The 22629-nt window shown below is 39.9% G+C and overlaps 3 protein-coding genes across 3 annotated transcripts; 1 reads left to right on the top strand and 2 right to left on the bottom strand.

Annotated features, from left to right (window-relative positions):
* The first annotated feature begins 2696 nt into the window (after positions 1-2696).
* Positions 2697-8117, top strand: LOC311111629 (G1/S-specific cyclin-D1-like). Its single transcript, XM_084154401.1, has 5 exons — positions 2697-3014; positions 4389-4604; positions 4884-5043; positions 5763-5911; positions 6053-8117. The coding sequence occupies exons 1-5, from the start codon at positions 2817-2819 to the stop codon at positions 6206-6208; spliced, it is 879 nt and encodes a 292-aa protein (XP_084010527.1). The 5' UTR covers positions 2697-2816; the 3' UTR covers positions 6209-8117.
* A 6154-nt stretch (positions 8118-14271) lies between these two features.
* Positions 14272-16117, bottom strand: LOC311111918 (protein LTO1 homolog). Its single transcript, XM_084154841.1, has 5 exons — positions 15972-16117; positions 15697-15802; positions 14908-14978; positions 14679-14796; positions 14272-14443 (listed from the first exon to the last, which is right to left on the bottom strand). The coding sequence occupies exons 1-5, from the start codon at positions 16022-16024 to the stop codon at positions 14366-14368; spliced, it is 426 nt and encodes a 141-aa protein (XP_084010967.1). The 5' UTR covers positions 16025-16117; the 3' UTR covers positions 14272-14365.
* A 2401-nt stretch (positions 16118-18518) lies between these two features.
* On the bottom strand, positions 18519-22375 carry LOC311111105 (fibroblast growth factor 19-like). The gene is made up of 3 exons (XM_084153772.1): positions 22045-22375; positions 21097-21200; positions 18519-20420 (listed from the first exon to the last, which is right to left on the bottom strand). Exons 1-3 carry the CDS (start codon positions 22259-22261, stop codon positions 20100-20102), a joined length of 642 nt encoding a protein of 213 aa, XP_084009898.1. The 5' UTR covers positions 22262-22375; the 3' UTR covers positions 18519-20099.
* Between the last annotated feature and the right edge of the window lie 254 nt (positions 22376-22629).

Below are 22629 nucleotides of genomic sequence, written 5' to 3'. Positions count from 1 at the left end.
GAAGATATAAATACATTTGCACAATGAGCACTTGCTGTCCCTCAAATACATAGTTACAGTTGTTGGTTAACTAGCTAGCGAATTTTAGCCATATTAGCGTTGAAATGAAATCAGTCAAAACACCGCAAAACAATACCAGAGGGGTATCCTACGATGCAGTTTTGAGGAGTTAGCGAGGTAACTTTGGTCAACTCTGAGTTCAACTCGGGATAACAGATCATACAAAAGTGGCTCACCTTTTAGCCAGGTACATTTCTATGGCAATGAATTCCAAAAGCCTATTTTACACCATAGCCTGCTGAATTTGCAAGATAACTTCTCTTCTAAAATAAAATTGGCACAAATTAAAATGTGCCGCTGACTAGCCCATGGATTTATGTTTCAGCATTGTCTCAATGAAGAGTTTTGCGTTTGACTAGCCATGTGCAACATGCATGCGCAGTTACAAGCCTGCTATAGTTAGCGGCAGGCGGTCTAGCAATATCCACCATCGTAGTACGGACGAAGCCTGGGCTGGAATGTGAAGTTAACTGAAGCTGGTTAGCTTTAGAAAACCCTGAGTAGATCTAGCTTGCTTCGTAGGATACCCATCAGGCAGTTTGAGTTTGAGTTTCAGCCACCTACCATTCCCCACATGGCAGCTTCTTGTCATTGTTTCTAGCTATCTGACCATTCAGAATCATAACAAAGCAGGGATTCTGGCCCTATCCATGCGTGAGCATTATTTTGTGACTTTGTCAGCCAACCCATCTATGGAGAGTGGATTTACACAGCTGCAGGGAACAGCATGACTTTTCTCTCAAAACAGTGCAGAGGTGAAAGATGGCTGTGGTAGGAAATCCCCACTGTAATTTTACCATACCCTACGTTTAGCTGAAAGCCCCTGCTGAAAGTATGTAGGGATTTTGGCACATGATTTGCATAATGTTCAAAATGTATGAAAAAAGTTAACCTTGGGTTATAAGAATAGTAGGCCTACCTTTTAGGCCATATGGGTTAGTGAAAAAAGCACAACGCAATGAACATCGATTTTGATTGAAAATAAGTTTTTTGTTTAAAAACTTGTAATAGTGAAAGAGTCACCCACATTCAGTCAGCAATAGTAAGTCTTGACCAAAAAAAAGCCTATTTTGGTAGTTTTACGGTAGCTATTCAATTGCCTATGGAGAGGAATGTTAAGAATGTGAAAAGCTCCTATTCCTATTGAAACGACTGTGAGATTAAATGTTATTGCCACTCTTAGAAAAATTGTGACAAATCTGATTTCGACTATTCACAGAATTGATCCCTTATTTAGATCCTCTTCCACACAACAACAATAATATTGATCTTCCACTCCCATGACTTGCAACTGTTCTAAAGGCAAAATAACATCCCTTTCTGTTCAAACGTTATTTTTTATTTATTTTTTTGAATGTTATATAACATAAGCAGTTCAACACGTTTTTATTTGGCCTACAGCCAATGGTATTTTAACCAATCACATGATTATCGATAACTTTAATTTCAATAAAACATTTCAACACTCCCATTAGTGCTTCGTCATCTTCTGCCTGGTAACAGCAATTCCTCCTATTGGTTTAGACTCATTTCGGTCGCCTCCCTAGTCACAGAGAGAGAGAGCGAGCGAGCGAGACAGAGAGATGGGGGGGGTCAGGTTTTTGGGGGGGGTCAGGTTTTTAAACTTTTCTATCATAAACTTTTCTATCATTGACCACGTTATTCATCTTGTACAGTACTATGGCCACACACACACAGCACTGTCAAGTGAGGTAGTGCACTTTTGTTGTTCCACTTTAATGACATAAAATTCAACTGAAACCTGAAATCAATATTGTTAATAAGCTACTTTGTCTAAATTAGAGATGTTTATAATGCAATTATTATTAGGTTTTAACGTAAACGACTTTGCACATCATGATTTACTCTTGACTTTGTATAAATTAGAGATGTTTATAATGCAATTATTATTAGGTTAGGCTTTAACGTAAACGACTTTGCACATCATGATTTACTCTTGAAATATTCAATAGCCTGCCTTATTCAATGGCTCTGATAGTTTTTAATGCTTTTTAAAGGTTTTGTGATGCATAGGCCTATTGAATATGCCTGCAATCTGAACAAGTATATAAATTGCTGTATAATGATTACGTTAAAGTGATTTAAAAAAGACATGTCCTACTGTTAAGTGTCTTTGTGTGGTAGAAGCTTGCCCATGTGCTCACCTCATGTTCGACAGGGTGACGAGAAGAGAAGCCGGGGCTATTCTCAGATGGCTTTTTTCATGAATGTGTCTATACCGCCCCCTATCAAAATCGAACCAATTCACATTAATCTCTGCATTACCAATTTCCCTATACCGACACTAGCCCTACATCCCTCCTCCCTCAAACCCCCACCACTCAGCGTCCCTTCTCCTCACCCCCTCCTGACTCCCCTCGGCTGTATAGGCTACGCCACCCAGAATACTGGGACCTCCCATTTCCATACCTATAGGAGTGGATCAGCAGCGATGGGAAGGACTTGGAACTTTAGAGGGGTAGTTCTTTAGAGTTATCCTCCTCTCGCTATAGACTCCTTAGCTCGGCTCTCTCAGACTCGCTGTTGCTTTGATCTTCTCCTTAACAACAGTTAACGTCATCGCATAGCCCTCTGAAGGGGAGTTTTGTCTAGAAGGGTGAAGCGTTGGAGCTCTCAGAGGGCTTACACTGTAGGAGCAGCAAGCAGCATCTACCGAGGCTCACTCACTCCTAACAAGAAGCACCTCTTTTGATTATTTATTCAGCCCTAAAACGCAAGCTACTACCGCAAAAGACATGGAACACCAGCTGTTGTGCTGTGAAGTGGAAACCATCAGAAGAGCTTACCAAGATGCCAACTTACTAAATGACCGAGTTCTACAGACAATGCTCAAAGCAGAGGAAAATTACCTTCCGTCTCCGAATTACTTCAAGTGCGTCCAGAAAGAAATAATACCTAAAATGAGGAAAATTGTGGCTACATGGATGTTAGAGGTGTGTATATTTATGATGTCTAGATTTATTGCTTAAAAGTTTGTGTCCAAACACTAACCATGCACTTTGGACGCAATGTATGGAATTGGTCGTTTTATGCATCGTACGTTTTATGAGCATGACCATTCATATTATGTAAACTTACTGACATGTAGTAGGCTAATCTTTCATTTGTGTACGGTTGTCCAAGTAGGCTAAAATAGATTTGGAACACGGTCGTAGCATATTAGGCTATTTCCCATGTATTGTGTGTGTTCAGTAATTACAACACTTGCAATGTAGCTGCTCGATTATTTTATTTGTCGGAGACTTAGGAAATGTATTTAGATTGAAAAAACATTCCAAATTAATAGCAATGTACACGTATGCAGTCTTACTCTTGCCAGTAGTATGCGCCATCTTTGTTGTCGTATGCGTAGGTTTTTAATATCATTAAAAAACTTTAATAATGTCAGCAATGACAGTAACTCAATCAGCAAGTCGAAAAGTATATCTTGGGTATGCACTTATAATCCTGTCGCACGGATAGCGAAAAATGATTATATAAAACCATAAAGTTTGTTTCGGTTTACTAATCAGGCTGCTGTTGCTGCAGTTTCTGAAGGTCGCTCTGGAAACATGATCATTTTCACCAAAAATGTAAATAAGAATGCATTTTAAATGGTCGGATATGATACTATATCGATTAATCAACATTTACATGTAGTTAGAGATTGAGTTTTATGTCGACATACATTTTTTATTAATTTCAGAAATTGTGAGTCAGCACAAGATCTTAATGTCGCAGGCTCCACGAGAAAGAGCGGTGTCGTGAAAATTAAATTGTTTTCATATGTTTCCTATATGAAAATTCGACACATCTTGAAACTATCCGATAAGGTATATCATAAGGATCATTTACATGCTAATTTGACAAACCGGGACAATTTTTACATATTTTCTTTTCTTTTTTGAAAAGATGACGAACTAGAAATTTAAGGGGAAAGTTGCATTGACGCCACCTTTGTGTCTTAGTAAGAAGCGACTGAAAACAGCCTAAATTCTCAACTCTTTCAATTTCCGTTTTAATTAGGCCTAAGCAACTGTTTCAGTTTTTCTAAATACATGATTTTATGTTAATTGCATTGGCAGACTATATCCTACTTTGCGCCACCTGAAGCCTACAATTAGGCCATAGCTATTGTTTTAAGGACAGCCTTTAGGAATGGAAGGATAATGCAAAAAATGTGTTGTGTTGTCATTACAGTATTTCGTTTTCACTTATGGACGGGCATATTTATTGGTATATACAATCGACCTGAATGCACTTATAGTCCTATATTATAGGCTACTGTAATTTGAGGCTATAGGCTAAATTGCTGTTTTCACTTCTAGGTGTGCGAGGAACAGAAATGCGAGGAGGAGGTTTTTCCCCTGGCAATGAACTACCTGGATAGATTTTTGTCTGTGGAGCCCACAAATAAAACCAGATTACAACTCCTGGGAGCTACTTGTATGTTTTTGGCCTCAAAGATGAAGGAAACGGTCCCGTTAACTGCAGAGAAGTTGTGCATTTACACCGACAACTCCATCCGGCCCATCGATCTATTGGTAAATGAGCAATGTCAATCTTCTAAATAGACACTGTATATGGCTGTAGTTATAATCCATCCAGTTGTGTTCATTTTAAAGACAGTTTGCATCAAAGAAAGAGTTTGGTTTCTTGTACATTTCACATGGTAGCATACAGCGGTTAGGCCAGTGTAGCGCAATTACATGACGAGGGCGACATCTCCCTCTAGTGGAAATAACGTAAAATGTAGAAGAAATGATGTGAAGCCACTTGTGAAGTTCGATTGTCTCATTGCGCCCGTCTGTCTTTCTTTGTAGCAAATGGAACTACTGACTCTAAACAAGTTGAAATGGGATCTAGCATCAGTAACACCGCACGATTTCATAGACCATTTCCTCTCCAAGCTACCGATCCATCAGAACACGAAGCAGATTCTGCGCAAGCATGCCCAGACATTTGTGGCTCTCTGTGCAACAGGTAGGCCCAGACATGAACCATTGTCTGTTAAGTGTGAGCTTTTTCCTGTCACTGCTCCATAACCACTTTTTCAGGGACCAATGGCTAATATATATGTCAGATGCAAGATTTACATTTTGTCTGCATTTTTCCCCACTTGTGAGGATAACTCTTTCTCCTTGAAGGCCCCCGGGTGGCCAATGGTCAATCTAAATGGTTGGGGGTATGGGCACTGGTGCAGGAATGTTTGAGTGTACAAGGCCTAGCATGTTTTATGGAGGGTGTCTCAGTCACTTTGTAGTGTGGACAAGTAGAGGAGATACTGGAATGGAGTCAGTGATCTCTTTTTCTCCAGATCAGTTTGATGTGATTATGAGTTTGCTTCTCACCACATTGGTTTGTTTGCTTAGTTGTTTCTCCCCAAAGTCAGGGTTTGCTCAATAGAATTTGAATCAGTTGTCATTGGGGGTATGTTTTAGGGCTATTGGAAGAGCAACAGGATATCCATTGTCCCCTACCTCATTCTGCCAGAGCCTAGAATGGCCTTCCTCACATACCCTCCATCTGCTGTGGTCTCTCTCTCTACCCCTATATACAATACTTGATAGCTTTGTCTGTTTTATTTACCACATTAATCCTATTGAAAGCTCAGGTGTACCATTTAGCCAATGATCTGTTTCAGATGTTTTGCTTTACGACTCAAGTACTTACCATCTCTCTTTCTTTTGTCTTCCCTATAGATGTCAAATTCATCGCCAACCCTCCCTCCATGATCGCAGCGGGCAGCGTGGCAGCAGCGGTACAGGGGCTGTACCTAAAGATCAAAGACGGTGCACTGTCATCCCAGAACCTAACCAACTTCCTGTCCCAAGTCATCAGGAGTGACCCGGTACGTCAAACACAGCTCCCCAGACCTTTACATTGCACCACACACATGCTTGCATTGACTGTTTGTCACAAACCCTTTCGCTACTATTGTCTTTAAGGTATTTTGCATCATTATGCTGACAGTATCTCTCTCTCATCACAGGACTGCCTGAGGTCGTGTCAGGAACAGATTGAGTCTCTGCTTGAGTCTAGTCTGAGACAGGCACAGCAACATAATGTCTCCACAGAAACAAAAAGGGTAGATGAGGACGTGGACCTGTCCTGCACCCCTACAGATGTGAGGGACATTAACATTTGAGTGTCATCCTCCTCATTTTTTTGGAAATATTTTTGAGGCTCTGGCCTTACCAAGAGGCCATCTGGGAAAAGAGGACATCAGCGCACCCTCGAGTCGTCACCCTCTGAACACCCTCTGGCAAACGCTTTTGTGCCACACCTGTTACGGTGCCCTGGCCTATATGGCCTCCCAGTGACGTGTGGCCGCCCTCAGCCAGGGCTGTCAAGAAAAGACTGAACACCTCACTTTTCTGAGACCACCAGTCATGTTCCCTCTCACTCTCCCATCCTGTCTGGCTCAAGACATCAACAAGGATGATAGCAAAAACGAATTCTTATGAAAGATACACAACTATATGGATGAAATGAAAACATTATAGTTTATGTGCAAGAGTAAGCCACAGAAATATACATTCTTACCACCCAATGTTGTACTAGGATTTTTAAATACCATAGACTGACTCTACATGCTTACTTAAAACATTCAAAATAACATCGAGTAGGAATTTTTAGTCTGTCTTTGTGTCTAGGTTTTTATTTGAAGTATAAATTCATTTATAAAAGAGAAGGGGCATTTTTTTTCTCTCTATTAGATAGGCATTTTACTTGCTATCAAAGCTCCCCTGTTTTTTTTGCAGTCTAGGCATCTGTGTATCCCCGCTTGCTTATGCGTTGTCACTTTATTATATTGTCTAGACTTCTAAAGAAATTCTGAGCCCCTAGTTTTGGCCTCTTCTCTTTTTAACTGGGTTGTATAACTCAACAGTATACTTTTAGTATATATTGCTCTGTTTTATTGTTTAGATGATTGTGGATTGCTGGTGCTGAGATTTGCCAAATAAGTTCATTCATTCTTCAATATAAGGACAATTACTTTATATTCAATTAGGAGTAAATTGAATGAACCAGCATTGTTTGGCTGTTGATTTATGATTTATTTTTTCCTCATTGTACATATTTCAAAAGCTAGCAATGACACGATAAGCTAAAGTCTAGCATTAATTGCAAATCTTTACCATGCAATCCACAGTTACGTTTTTTGTGTGGTTATATCTTACTTTCTAATACCATTCCATTTTTAAAAGCACTTTTAGTCAGTTTTTTTCTGACTCATAAAAAAAAATCACAGAAAAAATTAGAAAAAATGGAATGGGGTGGAGCAGGTCTCTTTTAACTGTGGTGTTCTGTGTGTTACAATTTTGCGTACAAGTCAACGCAGCCCAGCAGCAATCCCGTGTACCCTTGATGTAGAAGGGTATTATTTTGGAGATTGTTATGCCACAGTTCTTACAGGAGGGGTCTATAGTGAGACGAGGATTGTGTGTGGCATGTTTCAGCATCCTGTATCCCATCGCTTGAACGGCATCCAGAGCATTTGAAACACTAAAGTATCAAACTTGAACGCTAAAACAAAGATTAAGTGTGTTTATTATTGCATATTTTACTATTGGAGCCAGTGCAGATTAGAAACAGGATGCCAAAGTCTGTCTCTAACATTTTGTACACAACTATTTACCATAGTGCTTAACACATGCCTGCCCTCAAAATCATGTATGACAGTGTTTTCTCAATACAAAACTGAAAGAAAACACCATAGTTAAAATGCTGTTTAGAATGTGTAATTGAGGGGATAAAAATACAAAAAAAATGTTTTTGTTTAGAGATGATTTTGCACAAACCTGAAGACTTAGGCTATGTTTATGTGGCTTGCCTAAGAGAAGTGGATCACTAAGATGGGAAGGGTAACGTTGAAAAGTGGGAGTGGGAAAAAGGGAGGCAAAAAGGGTGACAGCTTGACAGCAACAAGTTTTTGTTGAATTGCTGAATTAAGGTGTTTGATTGTACATTGAGAAAAAGAGATGAGAGAACAGGATAATGGGAGAGCACACTCCTCCTTTTGAGCTGCTATGGAGGAATTCCCAGCAAAGTGTAAAACAAAATGAAAAACAACAAGAAAAAAACAATGCTTTTTCTCCTATTGTTTGCTGCTATATATTTTTTTAATACATATAAATGTCAATATACTGCCATGTAATAGGTTTGTAATTTTCTATGAGAAAATTATGTTGACATCTTTGTTTTTGTAGTTTTATGTCATCAGTTTTTACTTTAATATGATTTCATTGCTATTCCAAAAAGAGGAAAAATTAGACAATAGACATGGTTTTTATCAACAATACCTCATATTACAGTCAAGATTATCTTTAATTTAGTTCTTTTTTTTTTGTTCTTTTTTTATTTTACTTGTTTGTTCAGTGGCTGATAGTCCTGTTTAAACTGCTAATGGTAATGCATTGATCATTATCCAAATGGGTCCTGATGAGAGCAAGTAGAGAGAGCATTGATTGAAACTGGTGCCATAACAGACCGGATTGTATAACTCTTTTGAGTGTTAAGCTGTCTCATTGAAAGTCTTCATCCCCTTTAGGCCCCTGAAGGCCCATCTATTTTATATTTATAAAGCATTTGCTCGAGTTAAAACCCTTAATGAGTTTGAGTTTGTTAAATACCAAGCCATAGAATTATTTTCAAATCATCATGCCGTTATTCCACACAGTTCAGTTCATGCTATTCTAGATATCTTGTCCTCCACCAAGAAGCATAGCATATTTATATTTGTGTCAACTGCACAATAAACGGTAAATAGATTAAATCTTGGAACACTGCAGTTTTTTCTTAACTGATCCGCTACTGGAACATTGAACCAAAAGAATGGGCTACAGATATTATTGGCACACTTCCATCTGACCCAGACATCCTTCAATCAGAGTAATGAGTGTGAGAGCCAACAGTGGTTCACTTAGCCATAGACATGATGCTGCTATATGTTCTGGTTGTAGATGTGAGGTAGGTCTAGTGTTGCCAAGTGTTTGACAAATGATGTTGCTGCAAGCTGCTGAAATTTCTACTCGCTAACAAAGGACCCATGATGGAAATATTGTTTTTCTGTCTAGTGTAAGGAATAATTGTTACCTCAAAAAATGAAAAAAAATACATGTTGATGCCCCTGTGCTCAACTAAAGATGACATTACATATTTTTGTCATATTAATAAAAAGTGTTGTTAGTGAAAATAAAACAGAAGGGGTGGAGATCTTTGTCCAAACTTTTCAACAGAATGTGCTGCAGTGCTCGCCACCAGCTTTTTACCATTGCTTCTATTGTTAATGACGGTCGTGTGGGTCGCCCCTCTTACTGAGCTGTGGGTCAGGATCTGTGTTCATTGCAATGGGTCAAAGGTCATCTGGGGTCCAAGAAAATAAAGCAAAGATTCTGAAATGTCTGCTTTATGATGTCTGTTTTGTGTAACAGTCGCTGGTCTGAAATGCACAACCTTTTGCAGATCCATTCTAGAAACATGATTTGAATATCAAACTAAACTAGAATTAAAAGTGGATAAAAAACATCCTGTTTTGTCTTTTCTTGATGGGAAAACAAAAAAGAATGTTAATGTTGATGTATTTTACAATGTCACATGATACATATTTATTTCTAAAACAAACAGTTATAGTATTCCATACATTCCTCAGTTAAGATCAGTAATCATCCATTTTGAATAGGAAGTTATAGATTACTGACACTGACAGAATAGTTTAAAGCAACATTGATATACATGATGATATTGAGGACATTTTCCAAAATCTAAAGTAGAAATGCTTTTGTGGGGCTAATGATTACCCATGCTATTGGTTAAAGCATGAGTGTGTGACAGTACTCATTGATGTATTATGCAAATCATTCCTTTGATCAGGGTTTTCTATAAAGAAAAAGGCGTGAAATTCTAATCCTTTCCCACAGCCCTGCAATCGTGAGCTGGACAAACAGTGGATAAAGGGTTTCAGCACATAAGGCAATGCGGCACCAAATCCCTGCTGGCACACAGACATCTCTCTCTGTCTCTCCCTCTCAACATCATGCCACAATGTATCTTATAGCATTTGTAAACTAAAGGATTAATAAAACTGCAGCCATAATGCTCACTATTTGACAAGCACCAAAACAACTATCATAAGATGTCTAATCTAACCCAGGGTTATAACTGTTTTACTAATGATTTATTAACCCTAGCCTTAACACCAGCCCTAGCTTTAACCTGTTGTTGATTATATCGTAAACCTTTTGCATCCATATCTGACCATTACCATATGCCGGCAAATTCTGATATCTTTATACTAATTGGTCCTTTGACCAATCAGATCAGCTCTTTTGCCAATAATCAGCACTGCATTTTATCACTGGAGACAATTTTCGTACACATCACTGCATTTTGTATAGTTCTGTTGGCTGGGCCCAGTACTGGCTACTTTTCGTATGTAAAGTTGTTCTTCATATACTCCCCCACTACCTCAGTGCACGTATTAACTGGAGATCCAGCTATTTTTAGACCCGCTCTCTGGACTGGTTGGTTCTGGAGCTCCTGCGGGTCTCCACTGACCTGGGGAAAAATGCTTTTTGTTTTTATGCCCCCAGCTCATGGAATAGCCTTCAGGCCACCTTGAAATTAGACTCGCTTGTCTCCATTGGACAGTTTAGATCGAGCTTAAGGGAGGTGAAATGTGAAGGTTGTGTTTGTTTTGATTAAGCTTGTTTTATTTATTGTATTGATATTATTTATTGTATGTTCATGTTTTGCATTTGTATTTATTAAGGATCCCCATTAGCTGCTGCCAAGACAGCAGCTACTCTTCCTGGGGTCCAGCAACATTAAGGCAGTTATATACAATTTAAAATATTACATGACATGACATATTAATAACACTTTTCACAACATGTTCACAAGGCTCCCTTGCAAATGAGACCCTGGTTTTATTGGTGACCCACCCTGTATAAATATAAGTAATTTACAGATAGCCAGGGGCACACTCCAACACTCAGACATCATTTGTATGTGTTTAGTGAGTCTGCCAGATCAGAGGCAGCAGGGAAGACCAGGGATGTTCTCTTGATAAGTGCATGAATTGGACCATTTTCCTGTCAAAATGTAATGAGTACTTTTGGGTGTCAGGGAAAATGTATGGAGTAAAAATTACATTCTTGTCATTAGGAATGTAGTGAAGCAAAAGTAAAAGTTGGCAAAAATGTAAATAGTAAAGATACCCCCAAAAATGACTTAAGTAGTACTTTTTAAGTATTTTTACTTAGGTACTTTACACCACTGTGTAAAAGCAACTGATTGTTGGGTAGGTCACAATAAAATGTCAAAGGCTTTCAGATGGGCCAGAGTAAAGAAAAGATGGTACCCACTGGTCTAAGGCCCTGGGCATTTGTGAAGGAACTCTTGAGTATTTCACATAAACCTGTGGGCGTCTGAGGTTCGCATTAATACGGTGTCCTCAGCCTCTGACATCTTAGCGCTTGCGGTTTCAGAGGAAGGATCAACATTGCTCCCCAAGTGCCATCAAAGGGTACAGGGATGGACTCATCAGGACATGCTATCTCAGTGTGGTATCCTTTCAACATTTTTACCCATGTCTGTAGCTATGATGCAGTGCAGACCTTCACAACTGAGAATTAGGCATTTCTCACTCATGCCATTGGTAAACAGTTTCTATGCCAGGCAGCCACATAGGAGAATGCTGTGCTGACCTGATCCCTCCTTGCCTTTGAGCAGCTTGTGACAACATCATGGATCAAATCAAATCCTATTTGTCACATGCGCCGAATACAACAGGTGTAGACTGTACAGTGAAATGCTTACTTACAAGCCCTTAACCAACAATGCAGTTTTAAGAAAAATAAGTGTTAAGTAAAAAATTGATAAGTAAAAAAATACAATAATAATAATAATTAAAGAGCAGCAGTAAAATAACAGTAGCGAGGCTATATACAGGGGGTACCGGTACAGAGTCAATGTGCGGGGGCACAGGTTAGTTGATCAAGGTCTTTTAAAAAGTTATCCTGACTTCCACAGTGATACATATCAACATTAAAATATTAAATTGAGTAGCTGATTCTGGGTGCCAAGATTAATCGTAACTGAATGTTCAAAAAACAAAAGCATGAAAACTTATACTGGCATCCTTCAGATCTACAGACATACTGCATAATGGGCTAGCCTATAGCCATCTGCCCCCAGGACTGGAATGGCCTGATGTTAGCATGAAATAGGGGCCCTTGTCTCAGTTGTGTGGCCTGGCACTTATTGTATGTGTTTTGAATGGGAAATTCACATTTATCATGAATCATGCAATGCAGGCAGTTCATCACAGAGATGGGGGGTGGGGGGTGCATATGAGGCACCAAGGCAGGGAAAAACTCTATGCCACCATTTAGTTTGGGGATGCTTTTCCTCGAAGTGCCTGGCGGTTTCATTTGTCACGTCTTCTTTTCATGTCACCACTCGCCACCTGCTCCAGAAATTCCAGAACATTCTCTAAACCCTCCAGTGCCCCCATAGCCCTCTCTGCCTCCACCCTTTCCTTGGCCCCATCCAGTCTGCTCGCCTAACATGGAGAATCAAAGAAACAGTGCTGCAACAGCTTTCATTCACTGGCTTACCCTCGCTCTCTCTGTTCTTTTTTTTTTGCCTTGGACTCAAACACACACAAGTAACTACGAATCAGGTCTGACTGCACAAAGATAAGCAGTGCACTGGCAGTTCCTTCTTCCCTCCAGCTCATTTGGGCTTTATCTGTCCCCCTCAGAAGGTGCCGCGGGGCAGTGTTCACCTGCTGCTGCACAGTGCACCAACCAGCTGCCACTGGCCCCCACCATCACTATTCCCCCCCCCCCCCCCTGTATATCGAATAGAAAGGGGGGCCTTGAACAAAAACAAGCGCGTCGCAACCCCCGCCATCGCTGGTGCCTCTTGATGCCATTGTTACAGCCAGAGGCCAATCCCACACATGACCCAGGAGAAGGGGCCGAACATTAACCGACTAGTGACCACCCTTGAAATCAGGCTGAAAGGCCCAGTGGTGGAATTTTATGGGGATGGAGTTGGTAAAAAAAAAAAAACAGACAGACAGTGATTGCTTTGTGCCTCTGGCAGGTGAATCAACTCTCCTGTCATCTGTCATACTGTATATAAAGTAGTTTCACAAAAAAAAGTGGCTTAGAAACACATACCACCTCAGTTTGTATTGCATAGTAAAGAATTGTGGTTTCGGTCACTTATTTAATATAATTGTGAGTTGAATTAATGCTTGTAAACTAATACACCGTAGCTGATGGAGGAGATCCGTCTCCATTCTACATTATCTCAGCAGGAGGAGCTCCCTAAAACATGGGTGTGATATTTGTCATTGACCACACAGTGGGGATGTTGTAGAGTTGAAGTTTCTGGCTATCCATATGACTTCCAACTACTTGTTGATAATTTCAACCGCTGAAATTATGCATCTCCTTGCGACCATTTCATAATGTTTTAGCAAGTATGAATACAAAAGGAAACAAATGTATTGGAATATGCTAACATACATACTTCACACAAGTATTTGAAAGAAATAGATTTTTATTATTATATTATTATTATTATTATTATTATTACACATCAACCAGTAATTTTAGCAATCTCACAGCACTCATTCTCAACCAGGTCACTCAAAATTGACTTACACTATTAGAAAAAAAAGGTTAATTTGGGATCTGTATAGAACATTTAGGGATGTTATATATATGAAGCAAGCAATAGAACCCTTATTGGTTCCATTTGGAACCTTTTTTCCAAAGAGTGTACATCATAATTCCTGTAGATTAAAACAAAAATTCACTTGTTTTATATAGAATCCTTAGAATGACAAAATAATTGATGCAACTCAGCTCTCTCTTACCACCCAGACAAAGCACTAAACATCCAGGACTATGGTGTATATAACACCAGTTAGGCCTATGTAGCACTTTCAGTTCACTTTTGTGTTCTCAGTGGCACTCCATATTTCTAAACTAGACTGATGCCCAATCAATTGATATCCTAACCTTTGTCATTCGTAAACACCAATTCTTCATAGTACCAATCGATAGCATACTTTATGCTCCACCCGTTAAAAGTCAGTTAACTACACTACAGACCAACTCAGGACCTCCTGTTTACATAAAAGCAGGCCCACCTACAGGTTCCTCCTCCTCAACTGTTCTCCTATCTTCTCGTCTTCAAAGCCACAATGCTTCACAGGAAAGGTTGCATTCAAGGAACCCCCTTCAGATCCACAAGCCGTCGACTTTAGGGTTGCCAGTTCTCTTCAGAAGGACATCCCCCCAGACCCTCCAGTCTTCACATAATCACTGAAGTCTGCTGGCACATTTAAAATAGAGCAGACCTAAAGGTGAAAGAGATTAAGGAGAGCCAAAGATCAGTACCTAGTTTTTCAGTAGACATTAGATTAGCCATCAAAATAAGAGCATGAAAAACACTGCTAACCAGTGGTCAGCTTAGGTCATGGATAATCTAAAGGCTATGAACCTTCACATTGAAAAATGGTTGAGTCAACCATTTGTTTGTTTCTATGAGCTTATTCACACAATTGACTAGTGGTTTGAGTGAGATAGTCCTACCTGTCTAAACTTGGCCCGAACCTTCTCCATGTCCTCCTGGAGATTTTCATAATGAGGTTCTTCATGGGGGAACTTTTGAATCAACCCAAGAAGAGATTCCAAAGCTTTCAGCCTTTTTCTTAAACATAAAATAGACAAACTGAAGATCATTTTATTTGCGTGAAAGTCAACAGGAACAAGTGACTAATGAGTTGATAGGTATTTTATTACTGCTGATGAGAGGTCAAACCTGGCCTTCACATCTGTGTTGTTTTGAAGAAGGCATTTCCAAGTGATTCCAAATCCATAATAGAAGGAAACCTATAAAATGAGGTGAGTAGTTTAGAAAGTTATCTGTAGTTGGGGAGAAATTTGTTGTAAAAACACAAATCACACTTATTTAACAAAGCTGTTTTCACAAACCAGTAAGCATATACATGTAATGTGCATTTAACAAAATAATATGTAGGACTTTAGCTGAGTAACAATCAGCTGCTGTAACAACACTGGCTTGCCATGCCTGCCCTGGGGTTTTGACTAGCTATTAAAAATAGTTACTAGTCAGACCATTATTACTGTTCCAGCTGGGTGATATGCGTTATTACGTAGGTCATGTTAAGCATAGCACAGAGAATTTTCAACAAACCTTTACTTGGCGATAGGATACTTCCTCAATTCCCGACTTGGAAGAACGTTAGCATGGGGAAACAGTGCCAGCGAAACTAAACCAAATCATGGATTGCTGTCATACCTTGTCCATAGACTGCTTACAGGGTAAGGAAACCAATGTGTAATTTTGTAATTTGGGTAAACTATCCCCTTAATAGCTAGTGTTGACTAGATGGTTTACAGTTTATGTCAGAATTGACTTTTTGTAGCATGTTAGAACTTACGCTGTAGGTTACGATAATTAACGTAGCATGTTAGGATAATTAGGTCAAGGTTTGGAAAATCGTTAGGTTTAGCTCAAATGCAAAAACAAATATCAACTTTTGACGTCAATTTAGACATGACCCTGGGTGAGTGATGCTCAACTTGCCTCCATTGAAAGCTTGGCGCCATGTGATGCTCCATGTTTACGACCATCAATCATTCCTTGTCGCGTGCCTTCATCGAACCCCTCGCGGTACCCCTCTCCATGGAACCTGAAATCATTAAAAACTCATACGTTAATCAATGAACATTGTTCCAACTCTAGCTAGCTAGCTAACGTTAACTATAAACAGACAGGCGTCATGCTAGCCTAGCTAGTACTGGCTAGCTAGTTAACGTTAGCTAGCTAAATAAACTAGAGCAAGGCAGTGTTTAGCCTACCTGTTGTCCGCCATGAGAATACAGTCAAATAAATCTTCACTTTTGTGGGCCATTTTCAAAGAGTATCGCCTATTAAAAATGTTACTTGGTTAGCTATCTAGCCAACAGCTGTCGCTTCCGCAAACATCAGTTTGTGGCTACAGCATTGCTTTGGACAGCCCAACAGTTAGCTCGCGCATCACTGCCATCTACTGTGTTGGAGTTTGTTGGAGCCGAGGTTCCAGTTAAAAGCAGTAAAGAGATGCTAGTGCTGAAAATAAACATAACATTTAGCGCTACATTGTCACATCTCGCAATGAACATGACGACTAACACCATGGACAGTGCCACGTAATAACAGCCAATGAAGGTATCTCAATGACTGTAGTGCTCTAGCAGCAGTGCAAGCAGTGGTGTAAAGTACTTAAGTAAAAATACTTTAAAGTGCTACTTAAGTAGTGTTTTGGGGTATCTGTACTTTACTTTGTTATTTATATTTTTGCCAACTTTTACTTCACTATATTGCTAATGAAAATAATGTATTTTTTACTCCATACATTTTCCCTGACACCCAAAAGTACTTGTTTCATTTTGACAGGAAAATGGTCCAATTCACACACTTATCAAGAGAACATCCCTGGCCATCCCTGCTGTCTCTGATCTGGCAGACTCATTAAACACAAGTGCTTCGTTTGTAAATTATGTCTGAGTGTTGGAGTGTGCCCCTGGCTATCCGTCAATAAAAAAAGAAAATTGTGCTGTCTGGCTTGCTTAATATAAGGAATTTGAAATGATTTATACTTTTACTTTTGATACTTAAGTACATTTGAGCAATTCCATTTATTTTTTATACATAAGTATATTTAAAACCAACTACTTTTAGACTTTTACTCAAGTAGTATTTTACTCTGTGACTTTCATTTTTACTTGAGTCATTTTCTATTAAGGTATCTTTACTTTTACTCAAGTAAAAGTAGTTGGTTTTACAAACATCAACAGCATAATCCCAGAAACCCTAGACCCACTCCAATTTGCATACCGCCCCAACAGATCCACAGATGATGCAATCTCTATCGCACTCCACACTGCCCTTTCCCACCTGGACAAGAGGAACACCTACGTGAGAATGCTATTCATTGACTACAGCTCAGCATTCAACACCATAGTGCCCTCTAAGCTCATCACTAAGCTAAGGATCCTGGGACTAAACACCTCCCTCTGCAACTGGATCCTGGACTTCCTGACGGGCCGCCCCCAGGTGGTAAGGGTAGGTAACAACACATCTGCCACACTGATCCTCAACACGGGGGCCCCTCAGGGGTGCGTGCTCAGTCCCCTCCTGTACTCTCTGTTCACCCATGACTGCATGGCCCGGCACGACTCCAACACCATCATTAAGTTTGCCGACGACACAACAGTGGTAGGCCTGATCACCGACAACGATGAGACAGCCTATAGGGAGGAGGTCAGAGATCTGGCCGTGTGGTGCCAGGACAACAACCTCTCCCTCAACGTGACCAAGACAAAGGAGATGATTGTGGACTACAGGAAAAAAAAGAGGACTGAGCACGCCCCCATTCTCATCGACGGGGCTGTAGTGGAACAGGTTGAGAGCTTCAAGTTCCTTGGTGTCCACATCACCAACGAACTATCATGGTCCAATCACACCAAGACAGTCGTGAAGAGGGCACGACAAAGCCTATTCCCCCTCAGGAGACTAAAAAGATTTGGCATGGGTCCTCAGATCCTCAAAAAATTCTACAGCTGCACCATCGAGAGCATCCTGACTGGTTGCATCACCGCCTGGTATGGCAACTGCTTGGCCTCTGACCGCAAGGCACTACAGAGGGTAGTGCGTACGGCCCAGTACATCACTGGGGCAAAGCTTCCTGCCATCCAGGACCTCTATACCAGGCGGTGTCAGAGGAAGGCCCTCAAAATTGTCAAAGACTCCAGCCACCCTAGTCATAGACTGTTCTCTCTGCTACCGCACGGCAAGCGGTACCGGAGTGCCAAGTCTAGGTCCAAAAGACTTCTCAACAGCTTCTACCCCCAAGCCATAAGACTCCTGAACAGCTAATCATGGCTACCCGGACTATTTGCACTGCCCCCCCACCCCATCCTTTTTACGCTGCTGCTACTCTGTTAAGTATTTATGCATAGTCACTTTAACTCTACCCACATGTACATATTACCTCAACTACCTCAATTAGCCGGTGCCCCCGCACATTGACTCTGCAACGGTACCCCCCTGTATATATAGCCTCCCTACTGTCACTTTATTTTACTTCTGCTCTTTTTTTCTCAACACTTTTTTTGTTGTTGTTTTATTCTTACTTTTTTTGTTTAAAATAAATGCACTGTTGGTTAAGGGCTGTAAGTAAGCATTTCACTGTAATGTCTGCACCTGTTGTATTCGGCGCATGTGACCAATAAAATTTGATTTGATTTGATTTGATTTGATTTGAAGTATGACAATTGAGTACTTTTTCCACCACGGAGTGCAAGGAAGGTCCACATTTTCTTTACCCTAAAAAGGCCTACCAGGAGATGAAAGCTGCCGGAAAATACAGAAAACAAACAAATATTTATTTGTATATATGAATGACAAAACATTGATGAAAAAATAACAGGATTCGCTACATTTCTGTCCATGCATTGGTGACCTATCAGTTATCATACTGGCCTAGTACTTTCCCTATGGTGGTATATTTATTGTGTTATATCTTTAGTAGGCTACTGCCCCTCCCTACCTTCAGTCTATGCGCAAACCCTACACCCCAACCCGAGCACTCCGTTCTGCCACCTCTGGTCTCTTGGCTGTGGCAGGGCTTGCAAATTATTCTGAAGTACAAAGGGAAACCCAGCCACGAGCTCCCCAGTGACGCGAGCCTACCAGATGGGCTAAATGTATTTTATGCTCACTTTGAGGCAAGCAACACTGAAGCATGCATGAGAGCACCAGCTGTTCCAGAACTGTGTGATCACGCTGTCCGTTGACGATGTGAGCAATACCTTTAAACAGGTCAACATTCACAAGGCTGCAGGGCCAAATGGATTACCAGGACGTGTACTCAGAGCATGCGCGGACCAACTGGCAAGTGTCTTCACTGACATTTTTAACCGCTCCCTGACTGAGTCTGTAAAACCTACATGTTTCAAGCAGACCACCATAGTCCCTGTGCCCAAGAACAAGAAGGTAACCTGCCTTAATGACTACCGCCCAGTAGCACTCACATCGGTAGCCATGAAGTGCTTTGAAAGGCTGTTCATGGCTCACGTTAACACCATCATCCCGGAAACCCTAGACCCACTCCAATTCGCATACCGCCCCAACAGATCCACACATGACGCAATCTCAATTGAACTCCACACTGCCCTTTCCCACCTGGACAAAAGGAACACATATGTGAGAATGCTGTTCATCGACTACAGCTCTACGACTACCTGATGTTTTTTAGAGTTCCAAAACTGATAAAGAATTGTGTGACTTCGAAAACGTTCAGTGTGCTACAATTTACTACATTGTGTCCCAATAATAAACATTTTTTTTGCACACAGCTTGTGGCATGTGGTAATCTTGTTGAACCAAAAATTGCTGTGAGAAATGAATCATCAATATGACTTTCTAGAGCTGATGACTGATGGAATGATCAAAATGCATTCCAATAACATGGGGGGCCATCAATGAGGTGGCAACAATTACACATTTTGACATATTATTTCACATGGGTGTCTTTGGTCAATTTGAAAATGTAAATGCAAACACATACGAGTTAAAATTAAGGCCTAAGCTAAATGCATTATATATATATAAAAATAAAGCTGTACAAATATATAAGTATTTACAAATATCTACAAAAATGTAGACAAAAAAGTGCATACAGATTCCCATATTTGTTTTTCAAAATACATGGATCAAGTATTTTCATTACATAATATGGCTAAAAAGTAAATTAAATTAAATGGAGAAAAAAAAATGGAAGAAAAAAAATTAGAAAGAAATACTACAATTGATTTCAATCCAGTTCTTCTTGGGCCTGTATGTTTGGAGTGGTGTATAATGTCATGTGCAAATTATGAGTTTGGAGACACCTTGTAGATATAGAAGCTTCTTAGTGTAGGTTGTATGTTAGCACCACCAGTCGCTCATCTCTTATTGAAACTGGGGCTTTGGATCGAGATCTGTGAAAGTTTCCCAAAGGCATCCATAGTGTCTATGTCCAGGCTTGACTGAGGGCCTTGCTCGGGGTGGGCTGACAAGCCCAAATCTGTTGTTATATCCAGGGGCAGGGTGCTCACCCTTGGCAGAAACTGGGACAGTGCAGGAATGCCTCTGTCTCGCCCTTGGAGCCTCTGCCTGCTGCCACCCAGGCTCACCAGGGTCCCATGCTTGTCGGAGACATAAATATTGTAGCCGTCTGGGAGGATGTTTTCCTTGAAGGAGCAGTCATCTTTCATATAGGTTTGCTATGGGAAGAGGAGGGAGAAAATAACATCTAGTGTATATGGAGTGACACACACAGGCTATTTGTCAGACCCTCTTCATCCTGACTGACTCCTGCCAGGAGTTATTCGAGAGCTATTTGCATAGCATATACAGAGTCACTAGAGGCCAAGGTTATTATTCCAGTTCCTTTCCAATAAGGTTTTAACTTTTAAATATATACCCTACCAGTGGACAAAGGTTGCTGCAGTGACATATAACCTATAGTAAACCATATCATTCTCAGTATTTGCCAGATGTATTTTAAATCTGGTATGCAAATGTTAATGTAACATTTCATGCAAGGAAAGGTTTTAAAAATTTGACTATCATGAGCTATGATCTTTGTGTTGCCTATATTTTACTATATGCATTTATATCAAAACCTTAGGATTATAGACATCTGATGAAGGATGATTTTTTAGATAATTTTTAGATAATTGGATAAACTGTCACAAACACTTTCTCAAAATGAGTATGTTTATTTTTTAAAGTTAATTTGATATAAATGTCGATTTATTAATGCTCCTCCAAACTATGAATTGCTTGCTGTTATTCACAAGTCGGAGCTGCATCTGAAATTGTGAGGTTTTAGTCATTCCAATCAATGTGAACGTTACATTAATTTTACAGTCAAAAGTCAAATGTGAGTGCTCTTACGGATGCGTACAGTCTTCCATTCCCTTCCATGCAGAGATACTGCGAGGCTGCCACTCCTTTGATTGCGACACAGCCTGTGTCTACAGGTCGGATTTCCACCAAACCTGTATCAACACAACAGGTCATTCAGTTTACTTAAATGTTTATTGTTATATATTTATATTTCCAAATAATAATAAAACAGTGACAGCAATACATAAAGACATACCAATAGACAACCACAACACATGATAATACAAATAAAATAAAAAGACAAAGACAAAACATATAAAACAGACAGAAATATAAGTTTATATTGTGCCTAATCAGAATAATACCTCAAATTTGGGATGAAATGGAAAAAGTTCAGTATTTGGTCATGAGCTGACTCCTCTCCTTATTTTGGATGTTATGAAGGAGAAGGGCTAGGTGGATATTGTTGTGGCTTTAGCTCTGTGGATTCTAGCGGTGGATCTCTCCAGGGTTAAGATGACAATTATAGATCCACAGAGTGTTCAAGTGAGCTTCCTGATCAAACCATGCTTTCAAAGTGGCCTTTTTTGCTGCAGTAAGTGCAGTTATAAGTTGATATTACTTTTTGGAGTTTAGACAGGTTTACACACTTTCTAAATGTATTGTATTGACTATTAGGCATATCTCTGATGTATGTAAGTATTATGTACAACCTAATAGAGTTACCATTTTATAATCCACAAATTTCAAATTCATAATCACAAGTTTTCAAATTACTTTTTCAAAGGATGCCAATACAATGCTCAACCAAAAGTAACCACCGCTTTCATCAGAACAACCCATCCAGAATATTAATTTTGGTTATGCAGTCTCCAATCAATATTGTGAATGACCTAGCCAGTGATACTGAAAGATGGCAAAGCAAAGGCAAAGTTAATGTCTCAACAAAATAAAACTGTTTCATTGCTGCTCTATTTATAGTGGTAGCCTACTTACTGTAAGAACTCTGCTCAGGAGATCCGTGCACCTTGCCATTCTCGTTGATTAGCAAGTGCAATCCGCGTTTGGCCGCATACAGATGTCTGAGCCGGACCGTCTGTCCCCATCCGTTGGCTATATGAGGCCCGGAGTCTGGCAGTGGCAGACAAACTCCAACAGCAAAAAATATGTTGACCATGCATACTGCAGTAACTGCAGGTGTCCTTTTGCTCATTACTATGTCAAATGTTCTTTCCTGATGCTGTTCTCTGTCTATTATCCCAGACCCTCTGCCTTCTTTCTATCTGTCGCTATTTTCTAGTAAGACAATGTCCCAGCCTTTTTAAATGTGCTGCTTATCAGTCCGATCGATAACCCTTTTCCTAAAGCCAATTCTGGGAACAACGTAACACACCCTCTCGACATGCAACAGAATCATAGGTGACTGGTGGCACATGCCACAACCAAGGATTTATAAGATAAGTTAGGCCTTTAGTTATCAAAGTCAAAACATTGATGATCATAATGTATTAGAATTAATTGATTATAATTATATGTTTAGTTTAAATATGTATACTGCATTTGATTTATAGCCCTATGTAA

The sequence above is a fragment of the Coregonus lavaretus genome, assembly GCF_964263955.1.
Source record: "Coregonus lavaretus genome assembly, chromosome: 37".
In the NCBI taxonomy this organism is placed as follows: Eukaryota; Metazoa; Chordata; class Actinopteri; order Salmoniformes; family Salmonidae; genus Coregonus; species Coregonus lavaretus.
This window is presented reverse-complemented; position numbering and strand designations above follow the sequence as displayed.